Below are 15,165 nucleotides of genomic sequence, written 5' to 3'. Positions count from 1 at the left end.
TCAACTTCAGGCACTCTTACGTCTCTGGGGTTTATTCCTTTTAATCCTCTTTCTGTGGTGTAAAGCTGATGTGGATGCTGTGACCTGTCTGTCTCCTCCAAGGTGAAGTCTCCAGATGTGTTTGACCTCTGGGTGTGCAAGCTGCGTCACCATCGCTTGTTCCGTCAGAACGAGATCGTCCGCTCTCCTCGGGACGTCACGCTGCGGACGTTCCCTCCGTCGGCCGGCGCAGAGTCTCCGCAGAACACCCCCTCCAGCACACACCAAAGCAAGGTCACGACCCCTCTGTTTCTGTGCCCCGCATCCTTTAGGGATTGTCTGATGTAATTACAGGTGACGCTCAAAAAATTACAATATCCTGCAAAAGTTCAGTAATTCAACTTAAAGGGTTAGTTCACCCAAAAATGAAAATTCTGTCAGTATTTACTCACCCTCATGTTGTTCCAACCCCGTAAGACCTTCGTTCATCTTCAGAACACAAATTAAGATATTTAAGATATTAGGATCGCTCCTGCATACAGTCCATAGGCTTCTTGAGGGAATGACTCTTGCTGTCCTCGAAAAGTCATTAAAGACATCGTTAAAATAGTCCGAGTGACTACAGGTGCTCAATCTTAAGTTTATCAAACGACGAGAACACTTTTGTGCGCAAAAAAACAACAAAAATAACGACTTTATTTCAACTATTCACTTCCTTCTCCACGGGCCTGTAGTCAGTTAACGTAGTGTGATTGCGTAAAGCTACGTCACACGTAGGCTCACTATTGGCCGACGCGGGTCATGTGTGTGTGATGCGTGTGACGTACAATAACAGAAGCTTACGCTATTAAACTAGTAACCTGACTCGCGCAGAGGTAGAAATAAACGAATAGTTGAAATAAAGTCGTTATTTTTGTTGTTTTTTTGCGCACAAAAGTGTTCTCGTCGTTTGATAAACTTAAGATTGAGCCCCTGTCGTCACTTGGACTATTTTAACGATGTCTTTAATGACTTTTCGGGGACAGCAAGAGCCAGTCCCTCAAGAAGCCTATGGACTGTATGCAGGAGCGATCTTAATATCTTAAATATCTTAATTTGTGTTCCGAAGATGAACGAAGGTCTTACGGGGTTGGAACAACATGAGGGTGAGTAAATACTGACAGAATTTTCATTTTTGGGTGAACTAACCCTTTAAAATGTGAAACTGATATATTATATAGACTCATTAAATGCAAAGTAAGATATTTCAAGCCTTTATTTGTTATACTTTTGATGATTATGGCTTATAATAATCATGTTATTCTGGAGGGACTGAATACTGAAATAAATGAACTTTTACTCGATATTCTAATTTCTCGAGTTTCACCTGTAAACTTCATTAGAAGTCAGCATGAATATTAAGCTTTATTTGTCATACATATTCCTGATCTTATTGCACACAATTTATTCCCGTTCAGGTCTGGCTTCTTTCTGGCATGTAAACGCCATCGTTTGAATTTTAACGATTACGATACCAATTTCGATTCTGCTTATGAGTCTTATCCATTCCTAATTTTGTTTCCAATAAGGGAAAAAACAAACAAACACGTGTATGTGTGTGTGTGTGTGTGTGTTCAGCAGGGTAAGCCCACCAGTCTCCCCTGGCACCTGCCTCCATCCTGCAGTAATGGACAGAGTAAAGTGGCGGCCTGGTTAAAGGAGTCAGAGGAGATGGACAAGTGTGCAGAAGGTAACACACAATTCATTCTGAATAATTAGGGTTTAATTATATGGCTCATCTCACTAAACCTGTCATGAAGATGGCTGTCACATTTTACCACCATATATATATATATATATATACTGTATATTGTATTTGTTTAATAATTATTAATATATTTAGACCTGTGTGATTAATTGTAAAAATCAATTCAAACACCCACATGATGTAACTCCTTAATGACATTGATTCAGATCTGTGTTTTTAATTTTGCGCAAGACTGTTCCTTAAGACTGATCCTCTGTCTTATTTACAAAAACTACATTTGAGTCTCATCGGTGTGTGTGTTTGTGTGTTCCAGAGCTCGCCTACTGCCAATCTAGTCTATTAGAGTTGAATCAACTGCTGCAAAGTCTGGAGATCCTACAAAGGACTCAGTCAGCTCCCAATTTCACAGACATGCAGGTACATGCACACACTCAGCATCTGTGTTCATTAGCCCAGGTCTCCGCATTAAACGGCTTCCTCATGGTGTGTGTGTGAGTGTATCTGTGTTGCAGACTGCAATGTGTATTTCTCTTACACTGCTAACCTAATGCACAGGTTTGACATCCGGACACGAATCTGATGTTTTTGTCTTGTCTGTTTGAATTCACTTCACATATATGCAGCTGTGTTTATATCAATGCCCTGCTGGACGGTTTACAGCAGTGCAGACGTGTGTACAAGTAAAAGGAATCGCTCATCATAACACACACTGTGAATCATTAGCTGAATATTGACAAGTCGACTTTTTACCTGCTTGTCGGCTGGAAAAAAGAGAGTAGTCTTGCAAACAGTGTTGGGGTTAAGACATTATAAGTAACTTTTTCAAGTAACTAGCAAAGTAATGCATTACTTTATCAATTTACAACAAAATATCTAAGTTACTTTTCCACATTTATAGACTGACAGCTCTCCTGTCCACATGTATGTTGAGAGAAATAAAGCGAGGACTTGTTGTGTGCGGTGTATGTGTGTGTGTGTGTGTGTGTGTGTGTGTGTGTGTGGGCGCTGTGTAAACATGATGTTTTTTTAGTTCTAGACTAAACGTTAGGGCTGGTCCGAATACCATTTTTTGAGCTTCGAAGCTTCGGTAGTCATGGACGTCGAATATTCGAAGCTTCGGTAGTCATGAACGTCGAATATTCAAAGCTTCGGTAGTCATGAACGTCGAATACTCAAAGCTTCGGTAGTCATGGACGTCGAATATTCGAAGCTTCGGTAGTCATGAACGTCGAATATTCGAAGGTTCGGTAGTCATGAACGTCGAATATTCGAAGGTTCGGTAGTAATGAACGTCGAATATTCGAAGCTTCTGTAGTCATGAACGTCGAATATTCGAAGGTTCGGTAGTAATGAACGTCGAATATTCGAAGCTTCGGTAGCAATGAATGTTGAATATTCGAAGCTTCGGTAATAATGAGCGTCGAATATTCGAAGCTTCGGTAGCAATGAACGTCGAATATTCGAAGCTTCGGTAGTAATGAACGTCGAATATTCGAAGCTTCGGTAGTAATGAACGTCGAATATTCGAAGCTTCGGTAGTAATGAACGTCGAATATTCGAAGCTTCGGTAGTAATGAACATCGAATATTCGAAGCTTCGGTAGTAATGAACGTCGAATATTCGAAGCTTCCGTAGTAATGAACGTCGAATATTCGAAGCTTCGGTAGTAATGAACATCGAATATTCAAAGCTTCGGTAGTCATGAACGTCGAATATTCGAAGCTTCGGTAGTAATGAACGTCGAATATTCGAAGCTTCGGTAGTAATGAACGTCGAATATTCGAAGCTTCGGTAGTAATGAACGTCGAATATTCGAAGCTTCGGTAGTAATGAACGTCGAATATTCGAAGCTTCGGTAGTAATGAACGTCGAATATTCGAAGCTTCGGTAGTAATGAACGTCGAATATTCGAAGCTTCGGTAGTAATGAACGTCGAATATTCGAAGCTTCAGTAGTAATGAATGTCGAATATTCGAAGCTTCGGTAGTAATGAACGTCGAATATTCGAAGCTTCGGTAGTAATGAACGTCGAATATTCGAAGCTTCGGTAGTAATGAACGTCGAATATTCGAAGCTTCGGTAGTAATGAACGTCGAATATTCGAAGCTTCGGTAGTAATGAACATCGAATATTCGAAGCTTCGGTAGTAATGAACGTCGAATATTCGAAGCTTCCGTAGTAATGAACGTCGAATATTCGAAGCTTCGGTAGTAATGAACATCGAATATTCAAAGCTTCGGTAGTCATGAACGTCGAATATTCGAAGCTTCGGTAGTAATGAACGTCGAATATTCGAAGCTTCGGTAGTAATGAACGTCGAATATTCGAAGCTTCGGTAGTAATGAACGTCGAATATTCGAAGCTTCGGTAGTAATGAACGTCGAATATTCGAAGCTTCGGTAGTAATGAACGTCGAATATTCGAAGCTTCGGTAGTAATGAACGTCGAATATTCGAAGCTTCGGTAGTAATGAACGTCGAATATTCGAAGCTTCGGTAGTAATGAACGTCGAATATTCGAAGCTTCAGTAGTAATGAATGTCGAATATTCGAAGCTTCGGTAGTAATGAACGTCGAATATTCGAAGCTTCGGTAGTAATGAACGTCGAATATTCGAAGCTTCGGTAGTAATAAACATCAAATATTCGAAGCTTCGGTAGTAATGAACATCGATGTTCTGCGCTGTTCTGCGCTCTAGCCGGAGACCGTTGCAGGAACACTTTTAGTAACCCAAGAAGAAGCAAATATATTTATTAATTAGCTATATGACGAAGATATACAGTATGTTAAGTTTTATATTTCACCAGATTTTATACTATAAAACATATTCAAGTGCGAATGAGAACCGTTTCGAGTGGGATGCCAGGTGTGTAAAAAAAAAGAAAAGAAAAAAAGAACGATTATTCGAATGTCACATTTTCAAATTGAATACCAACCCACCGAACGAATATCCGAATATTCTGGTCCAGCTCTACTAAACGTGAACATGCATTTACTCATATCGCCTACACGAAAACATCCAGTATTCCTCAAAATGAATAAAAACACTAAAATGCAATATCATAATTTTATGATTAACTATATTAAATAAATCAAATATACTTTATGTATTTAATCTCACTTTATTAACCAATGTCTTTGCTGATATTCAACCGTACTAATAAGCAAAAATGACTTTAGATTAGATTTAGAAATAAGGGTGTTGAAGTCCCTTGTCCTGTCTCCTGTTGTTCTGTAATCCAGATATGATAACAGCTGAGAGGTTTGTTTGTACACGCGTAAATATGCACTTCCTTCAGCCTGAGGTCTTAACATTTGCCAAAAATATAACTTTTTTTGATGTTATAAAAAAACAACAAAGCAAGCCCAGCCCAGGTGAGAAAAAGTAACACAGAAATAATGTAACGCATTACTTTTCATAAAGTGTGTGTAACTAAGGCAATTATTTACTTTTTTTGGGAGTAACGCAATATTGTAGTGCATTATTTTCCCCAACACTGCTTGCAAACCCTCGTAATATGACATTTAACATGCAGATGCAAGATATCTTTCAGACCAAGCCAAGACTTTCTCATAACGATGATGAAACATTCAGAATTAAGAAAGTATCTTGAATCTCTGATCTGTGCCAGATATCTGATGAAATATGGGAATTAGTTGAAAATGCAGCTCTGTTTATCATAATATATATAGTATTTTTTACTCAAACTAAATTCAACTCCTCAAACACAACATTATGATTCCTCCTTCATCTGTTTGCACTTATTCCCATCATTACATCTGCATATGGAGACCCAGCCTGCTCGTTTACAGCATCTCATCTTCTTTTGCCACAGCGATGGAGTCATTGCTTCAGTTTTCTGCTATTAACCCTCTCACCCCTTTGCTGTGTGTGTGTGTGTCCATGTTATTTAGAGTAACTGTGTAGATTTGACAAAGAAAGAAAAGCGTGTCAGCAGAAGATGGAGGACTAAAAGTGTCAGCAAAGATGCAAAATTGCAACAGCAGGTACATCTTCAACACACACACACACACACTGCTAGCCTTAGAGCTGCACGATTAATCCCGTTCTCAATTCAAGATCCAAAGAGAGTTGTCATGCTTAGGTGTAAAAAAGTTTCACAAACTGTGTGTTCAGCCGCACAGAATCATTATTTCTGTTACAAATGTTTAAATGATCAGAGAAGGATTGGGATAAAAGTTTAGTTCGGATATAAACACTGATGTTAGCGACCAAAATAGTGCAAATCACCTTCTGAAGTATTCAAATAAAGATTGTATCAATTACATCATTACTAGGTGGCGACAAGTGGCTGTTAAACGTGTGTTTGCCATTGAATCATTCAAGAATTGAATTCAAAAACACTGATTGATTCAGTAATGAAGCAAATGAAGTCTTTCTGAGTGACTCATTGAATCATTCACTCAAACCGAGTTTTTTTGTTAAATAATTCATTCAGATAATTCAACTTTTTTTAAATAGACGGCAGCAAACTCTAGTAAATTACATGTTATTTTGTTTAATTGTCTGTTCAAAATTGTGGAAGATTCACAATCTCTCTTTTTGAAACAAAAAAAATCGTTATTCTCAATTTATCCAGAATCGTGCAGCTCTACACTAGCGTTTCCATTCACACTCAAATTACACAAATTGAAATCGTGAATTGAAAATACGCCCAATTTCGCAAAACCTCCCATATATCGCAAAATAGTTTTTACACTCACGTGAGGTGGTTTTTCAGGCAATTCGAAAAAGAAATATTTCGCAATACTGCAATCGAAACAGTTTTTTCCCCATTTACAGTCACATGACCTACGTAACAGTCGATCATTCTTTAAAGGACGCGCTGTATGTTTTGACAGAAGATGAAACTGAGTTTGGTAACACTTTTTACTTGAAGGGGTGTGCATAAGACTGACATGATACTTTACACATAACACATGTCATTAATATGAAGGAGATGTTTATGGCAGCTGTCATTAAGTGTCATTCGCTCAATTATGACATTTTGAATGCAAATATGACATTGTTTGAGATGTCTTTGTTATGACAACTTGACAGTACCAAGACAACTTAAATTGTCATAAACATGTCATAAACGTGGCATAGCAGATTAATTATCAAACTTAAGAAAGCACTTAGCTTTATTGGTTAACATTACATTAAATTGTCATGTGGTTGGCTTTACATTGGCTGTCATGAGGCATTATAACTGTGTCATGAATATTTTTCGTGACCTTAACTACAGTGGTACACATTGATTGAATTTGTCATTAAAAGGTTATAATGGCCTCATGGCAGCCAATGTCAACCAATAAAGCTAAGTGTTTTTTTAAGTTTGATCATTAATCTGCTATGCCACGTTTATGACATGTTTATGACAATTTAAATTGTCTTGGTAATGTCAAGTTATCATTACCAAGACACTGACAGGTTATGATGTATTGGTTTATGTCAGGGTGTCATAACAAAGACATCTTAAACAATGTCAATGTCATAATTGAGCAAATGACACTTAATGACAGTCGTCATAAACATAAAACCTCCTTCATATTCATAACATGTGTCATGTCAGTCTTATGCACACCCCTTCAAGTAAAGTGTTACCCCGAGTTCTTTATTAAACTCATAAAAGACAATGTATTACAGGAATTATACACAATTTCTCAAGAGCTTGAAGCAGAAAGAGGGAGAAACACCTCATATGAGCCGCTCACAAGTATAAAGGTCTTTTCTCGCCTTTGGATACAATCCTACGGCTCCTTCCATCAGAAAATAATGGATAGTGCGGTGGCTGCGATATACATTAACCTACTAACATCCGTTGCCATGATTTTTAGAATGATTTTTTTTTTTTTAAATGACGTTTTATTCGCATAACATCGGTTAATGGAAATGACATCATTTTGCAATCGTTTTTTTTTTTTAAATCAACATTTAGAAATATGTCTTAAATCTATAATGCAAACATAGCTATTGTCTGCATCATTTTAGCATTAAAGGAGTAGTTCACTTTAAAAAATCTTTTGCTGATAATTTACTCACCCCCATGTCATCCAAGATGTCCATGTCTTTCTTTCTTCAGTCGAAAAGAAATTAAGGTTTTTGGTGAAAACATTCCAGGATTTTTCTCCATATAATGGACTTCAATGGGAACCAAACGGTTCAAGGTCCAAAAGACAGTTTCAGTACAAACTGCAAACTGTTCAAAGGGCTTTAAACGACACCAAAAAAAAATAAAATAACAAAGTTTAAGTTTTATAAGCTCAAATGCTCGCCTTGCTCTGTTCTGTGGTGCACATTCATGACTCTCCTGTTCGAACTCGTTCATCAAATTGAACAAATCTTTTTTCGAGTCATTTGGTTCATTCAACAAACGAAAAACATTTGTTCATTTTGATGAACGAGTTCGAACAGGAGAGTCACGAATGTGCGTCACAGAACAGAGCAAGGCGAGCATTTGAGCTTATAAAACTTAAACTTTGTTATTTATTTATTAAATGAGCGATAGTTTCGCTTGATAAGACCCTTATTCATTGTCTGGTGTCGTTTAAAGCCCTTTGAACAGTTTGCAGTTTGGTACTGAAACTGTCTTTTGGACCTTGAACCGTTTGGTTCCCATTAAAGTCCATTATATGGATAAAAATCCTGGAACGTTTTCATCAAAAACCTTAATTTCTTTTCGACTGAAGAAAGAAAGACATGGACATCTTGGATGACATGGGGGTGAGTAAATTATCAGCAAAAGTTTTTTACTCCTTTAATTTCACTGGAATTACGCAAATCAGGTAATGGTGCCATCACAGCCAAACAATCTGTGCTAAATGCAGTTTGCTTGAAATCACTAATCTTACTATAACGTGAGTTTTAGAGGAAATAGCGGACTACCACAATCTGGCTCACTTTACTGAGACTGCACATTATACTTTACAGCATTGCTCCTGAATCCATTTAAAATCTCAAGAGTGGTTGCATGCATGCAGAAGTGAGTTCGTTGTTAAGTGAGTTCGCCACACAGTTTTAATGCAGCTGAGAGAGTTTAGTGTGTGTACGTTTCCTCAACCTTCACACGCATGACCACTTGCCCTCTGAAAAACCTCATTATCACAGTGCTTAACCAGAGCCATCGCATCGTAGGGGACCGCCTGCCGAAACGCTCTGAAGGCCTGACATTTGACTCAGTGGATCCATTATAAACCATTTAAACGGCATATCAGCCATCGTTTAAAGGACTTTGTGCGTTTGTAATGGATCACTATAGACGAGAGAAGCATGCGAGTGAATGGGGAAGGCCATTTCTGTTTTATTCCCTCATAAATGTTGCTTTTGTTGGAATTCATTTATTTGGATCATTAATTAAGACTAACAAACACAGGTTTAATGTAAGATACAAGACATTTAATTCTGCCCCAGACTTCCATTGTAATTTTTTTTTAAACTGAGGGACAAGGCAAAATATTTTTCTAATATATAATCAACAAATCCACAAATGCTCTTTGTCATTCCTTAGTAAGGTCAGCTGCAATGAATCGGAAATGGTTTTCGGTGATGCTGGCATGCTTATCTGATAATGAGACGTGTGTGTGAGTAACTCCGGTTAAATATGTGTCTGGCTCTTGTGTTCACCCCCAGGTCCAGTCACTTTCCCAGTCACACAGTGCTAAAGTAAGCAGAACCCTCACTTCAGTGTTATCTTCGTACTACACCATGACATAACCATGCTGTAGTCTCTCCAACCTTTGCATGCAGTGCTGCTTTACATTCCCTCTGCAAAACACCCCCTCAGTGTGACCTTTTTAGAAATAGCTCAACGTTATGGTTGTAACCCAAGTTCCCTGAGTGCGGTATAGGACGGTGTAGACTCTCATCTGTTTGACAGTTCATAAAGCCCTCAATTCAAACATTAGGCCACTAACTCGTTCAAAACCTGCTCTTCTGTAAGCCGAGGACAAGGAGGCCATTTTGTGTGACGTTTCTCAGTGAACTGTGGTTACAATTGTAACTAACTCGTAGTTCTCATTTAGTCAACTTTCTAAGGTCACCAACACATCTACATTCCTAAAAAGTCATGCAGGTATGATACAACAAGAGGGTGAGTAATTTTCAAGACGCTGCTTCTAGCACTGTATAGGCTTTAATGATTTCACCTGATCGTCTATTGAGGAGGAAGAATGACCTCTGACCCCTGGATGTCTCTTAATTTACAGTACTTGATTGCTTCCCCTAACCCATTTTTTTTAAAAGGGGCCATATATATATATATATGTATATATATATTTTTTTTATTATATATATATATACTGTATATATATATATATGAAGAGTTCAGATGAAAAAGCCTCTAAATGCCATTTGAAATTTTCTTCAAAAATGACCATTTTTATCAAGCTAGTATATTTAAGTTCAGTAATTTCACTTAAATGACAATTAATAGGTAATCTTCATTGCCATGTAAGTGAAATTACTGAACTTAAATATACAAGCTTGATAAAAATTATCATTTTAGAAGAAAATTTCAAATGGCACTTAGAGGCTTTTGCATCTGAACTCTTCATATATATATATATATAAATATAAATATTAGGGTTTCCCCCTAATAGTTGACTAACCGTTAGTCTTAGGCTTAGTTGACCTACATTTTATCAGTTGTTTAGTCCCAGAAAAAAAAAAAAACTCGAAAAAGTGGCTTTTTTATTTTTTACATTTGAATGAACAGATTCCAATGGAAAATAAATATTCTCCGATTATGTAATCCGTCTGAAACGAGCACATAGGCGGAGACGACGAGTCAGCATCGTTGAGTTAATCGTGCAGCCGAAAACAGAAAACATTATTAAAATATCTTATAAAATATATAAAAAATCTTTTACTGGTGCGCTGTGGCAAGCTTTTTGTTTGAATTTGTGCGCTCATGCTCACTATAAACACATTTAGTATAAATACCAATTCATAAAACTTATAACAAATTAAAAAGTGTCTTTAATTTGACCTATATTTTATTACTCCTTTCATACATTTAATATGTCTACGTTAATAATGTATATACTGTATAGTAATAATATAATACAATTCGATATGAATAGCTCCTGCATAGCTCATTTCTGCCACGGATAGTAGTGTTACTTCAGTAAATCCATGGTAAATGTTGATGATTTGTGGATTGAATTGTTGTCACACAATGCTTCTCCTGTTTGAGTGTTGTTGAGAATGTCAGCGCTGTTTCGTCTGGCTTTAAACTAGTTTCAGTACCGAGACATTTGTGGTTTGTATTGGGAAACCTCTGTCCCAAACTCGAACGCTTCTCCCTGCGCTGTTTAGTGGTCACATCGGTCAGCAAGTCAACAGGTTCTGAGCTTGTGCTGTTTTTTGGTAGCCTGACGTCGTCATACTCAGACTCTAGTGAGAGTGTGAGTCTGATACGGATCCATTGGGCTGTGATTATGGGGTGTGTCAACCGAACCAGGAAAAAAATGCCTCTGCACTCAATTGGATCGACCGAATCCGGTAGGAAGGACGGCAAAAACATCTTTCAGATCGACAAATGCCTTGATCGCGGTTCTCTTTTCCTCTTGTAAAATGAATGCGCTGTTTACATCTTCTATAACAGATGCAATGGCTGAATCTACACACTCTTAGTTCTCCAGTGGCGGCCATCTTTGTTGTAAACTAAATAAACCCATGCGCTCTTTTGGTGACGTAGATGATTACGTTACGGCTGATCATCTGTCCATCATCGTATAAAGCCCGCCCTGATAATATGATTGGTCCGAACAGCTTTGGTTCGGGCATACTTGCTTCACAACGGATCAAGTCCATACCGAACTTCCCATCCTCAAATGTTGTTCGGCTGGCATCTAGGCTAGCTTTTTGAGCCATATGCAACAGAAATTTGCAGTGCTTGTCAGTTATCAAATTGTTGTCACTCATTGTTTAGTTTACACCAGGCCTAAAATCTAGTGCTTTCACCGTGTGTTGACATTGTGAGACTGCATGATTTTTTAAATTATGCCTGGCGGGCAACATTTATTTTAATAGACTAGCTGCGGGCCATTTGAAATTCATCCCCAGGCCAGAGTTTGGACTGCCCTAACCAGCAAGACAAATTGCTGGATCTGAAAACGAAGGACTGCTCATAGTGCACTGGCCATATCTCTACAGCATATCTCTCCTCCCCAGAGCTGAATGGGGAATGATGAAAAGCTGGGATTTCAAATTCCAAACTAGCAAAAACCAAGTTTGATGCAGAGGGTATTAAATATTTGGGATGAAATAATTCCCATCATACCAGAAATGAAATCTCTTTTATCATCATACATTGCCGATGACCATAGATTGCCCAGCCATAGCCGAGCCAACTCTCCAACTCAATATGATATTTTCAGAGTGGGAGGATACGGTCTGACGGATAGAAATGTATAAAGCAGACTGGACTCAGGTGTGTCAGTGTCTAGTAGTATGTCTGGTTCTCTTAGTAAAATGGACAGCAGACACTGCATTTTCTTTTGAGGTGAACCTATCTATGACCGTTGTAGGCCTTATCTTTTCCAAATCTACACTGTTACATCCAAATATCCTCTCTCCCAACAAATCTAGACTTGTGCCTTCGACAGGCCCAGAAATAAGTATCAATCTCATGGAAGAGATTTCAACCATTGGAAAATCCCAACAAGATGTCATGTCCCATCTATTGTCTGATCCTTAATGACTACTCTCCATTCATGAATAATTGTGTCTGTAGTGATGAACCTTGTGGTCGAGAGACATCCCTTCGAGAGACTTTTTGTTCTTCCAGATGTGCAGTACTGTAAGCATCAAGCATCGAGTTTTATCTGCATAAATATCTGGAGGGATTCGACTTCAAATAAATCTCCCAAAGAAGTAATTATTCCACTGCCATTGCCAGTATTTAATAGCCTCAGACAAAGACAAAAGGACACCAGTGTCCTCAGACTGAATTGGTTCAAGCTATTCTGAAATCTTATCCTCTTCTGTTGCAATGCGGATGCTTGATAAGGATCCAAGTGCAGCCACATGAACACAATTTACTTTGAGCAAGAGAGGCTTTTCTAGGTTTAGACCATCCATAATGCTTGTAAGTGTGCCCTTAAAAAACAATGTGAAAGAGTCAAACACATTTGGTAAAGATGCATGGGGCTAGAGGGAGTCCGAACTCAGTCCTAATAAACTAAAGATACACCAGAACACTGGACCTCGAGGGAGCACAGAACTTTGTGAACTTGGTAAAGTAGTAAAAACCACTACAAAAAAGTATTTTTATTACCTAGTCTTCAAGCTTGAGAGTCAAATATATGGTAACTATATTTATCTGTCTCTGCTGGGGTAATCTAGCTTGAAAAACAACGAAAATGTGTTGATTCCACAATTGGAAAAGTCTATGCAGGGGCTTCCAACCCTGGTACTTGATAACCCCCAATACTACACACCTTAGATCTCCCTCGTTTGCCAAACCAGTTTGAGGTTTTGGAGTCTACAAGCAAGCTGAAGAGTTGATTCAGATGTGCTTTGATTTAGATAACCATACAGTATGTCCAGAGATGTGTGGTCCAGGAGGACCGGGGTTGGTAACCAGTGTCCTAGTGCACTAACCAATGACCGAAAGGCGTTGTAGTATCCGCTTGTTTACCGAAATATCACCGTAAGCCTGTAGACGTTAGCCTAACTCTCGTACATTTCATTTGTCAACATGACATCATGACTTTTGCGTAAACATACACGCCACTTTCAAGTCAAGTGGAGTTATCTATCCGCATTTTGAGCTATCCGCGTGTATTAAAGCTGCAATACCTAAGATTTTATGCCGCTAGAGGGCGCTACATTCAAAACAACAACAACGGCTTTGCTTGATGACGCCGTGGAGGAACGCGGAATGATGGGAACTGTTGTTTTCAACTCCACCGTGGATAAATCAGTCAGACGGGAATCGTAAATTAGTTGTCATGGATGAGGTAAAGTTCGATTTCTATAACTGTTGTGTTTAATGACATGCTTCTTTTTCAGTAAACTAAAATAACCGCAAGAAAAGTAAGGTTTAAAAGTAAATTAGTTATCACAGATGTTAGGGGAGAGCCGGGAAGGTTGAAACACTTTTCAGATAAACGTCGTTTTCTAAGATACAGCCAATAGTTCACATTCTGAGAAGTATTCGCGGTGAATATGACCTTACGACTTTTCACATCATATGCATAGACAACAAGACATTCTAACAATAATACTAATTGTTTTGCATCGTTTACTGACATGAAATTTGAATACAGAACACGGTGTTACTCACCTGTCAAGTAAAACACATGCAAGATCGGCGTCTCTTTCTAGTTCGAGTTTTTCACCAAGTTCTCTTCATTTAGGAAATGCCACACTGGTTTTATTTCTCTTGTCTCAAATTGTTCTTGGGTCGTTTGGTTGACCCGTTCGTTGACGTTTGCGTTTATGAGACTTGTCTTTGTCGACAGAACCAGGTGCAATCGCTAAAGAATAATTGTGCTCCATTCCGTAACAAATGCGCGAAACAAGCTGACGTTTGTTGCTTGATAGACGCTAACGCACAACTACAACTTCCGCATTTGTCCCGGACTACATGCAGTACGAGTGGAAACCGAGGTAACGCTGATATGACGCGATTGACTGGCGACTCCCAGCTCACCCCGTTTCCTTGGTTAAAATCTCAATTTTCTCGCGATTTAAACATTGTTTGAAACATTTGGAATATTGTAAGTTATCATCTTAACTAATATATAACACTGGCAAAAATCTTAGGTATTCTACCTTTAATATGCCATTAATGTCCGAGTGATTCCGCGTGTATGTACACGCCGTTAAATGTCAGAGCGAAACGAAGCAAAATGTAGATCTACATCTGGGGAGCGATATTTTTTTTCCTAGGATGGAAGGGGAAGACTCATAAATGGTATTAACCCCAGTGACGGGTAGGTTTAGGGACGGGGTTGGGGTAGGTCATATATATATACAGTAATAACGTTACGTCAATGGCGTTCGTAAACACGCTGTAAAACGATTATGCGTGTTGATAGCACGCCAAAAATGGAAATACGGTTTGGCGTGTCATGCACACGCAATTTTATGTGATCAGTCTGCATTTGTACAGAGACTCTGGCCTCGCTCCATTGACAAGCGTTAACTTCCTTGTTGTAGGCGGGTACTCTGTTGAAGTCTAAAACTATTGGATCTGCTTAAAGTCACTCTGGATCTGCCTTAACTAATTGCTAACGTTTGGTCGTGACGTATGATGATTCACACTAGCGCACGACATCAACGTCATCGTTCTCAGCCACTCCCTCTGTTCGCTGATTGGACCAGTAAAATATTGACTGGAGAAAACCAAAGAATACACCACAATCCCAGACGTAGTACTGACGAAATATGAAAATTGAGCGGAAGTACGTAGGAAGGCGGAGCCAGGC

General features: G+C 38.6%; 1 protein-coding gene across 5 annotated transcripts in view; it reads left to right on the top strand.

The window, feature by feature from the left end:
* The window catches only part of osbpl6 (oxysterol binding protein-like 6), an 86,798-nt gene that overhangs the window by 42,160 nt on the left and 29,473 nt on the right, over positions 1 to 15,165 (top strand). The window contains exons 6-10 of one of the 5 annotated variants that reach the window (XM_089132965.1): positions 103 to 273; positions 1,600 to 1,708; positions 2,040 to 2,143; positions 5,641 to 5,733; positions 9,359 to 9,391. In XM_089132965.1, coding sequence (XP_088989091.1) covers positions 103 to 273; positions 1,600 to 1,708; positions 2,040 to 2,143; positions 5,641 to 5,733; positions 9,359 to 9,391 — 510 coding nt within the window. Of the gene's footprint in view, positions 1 to 102; positions 274 to 1,596; positions 1,709 to 2,039; positions 2,144 to 5,640; positions 5,734 to 9,358; positions 9,392 to 15,165 lie in introns of all 5 variants that reach the window. The other 4 variants (XM_089132964.1, XM_089132967.1, XM_089132966.1 and 1 more) reach the window with 4 other exon arrangements.

Source organism: Pimephales promelas, chromosome 7, assembly GCF_988280905.1.
Source record: "Pimephales promelas chromosome 7, fPimPro1.hap1.1, whole genome shotgun sequence".
Taxonomy (NCBI): Eukaryota; Metazoa; Chordata; class Actinopteri; order Cypriniformes; family Leuciscidae; genus Pimephales; species Pimephales promelas.
The sequence above is the reverse complement of the archived record's forward strand: the minus strand, read 5'-3'. Positions and strand labels throughout refer to the sequence as shown.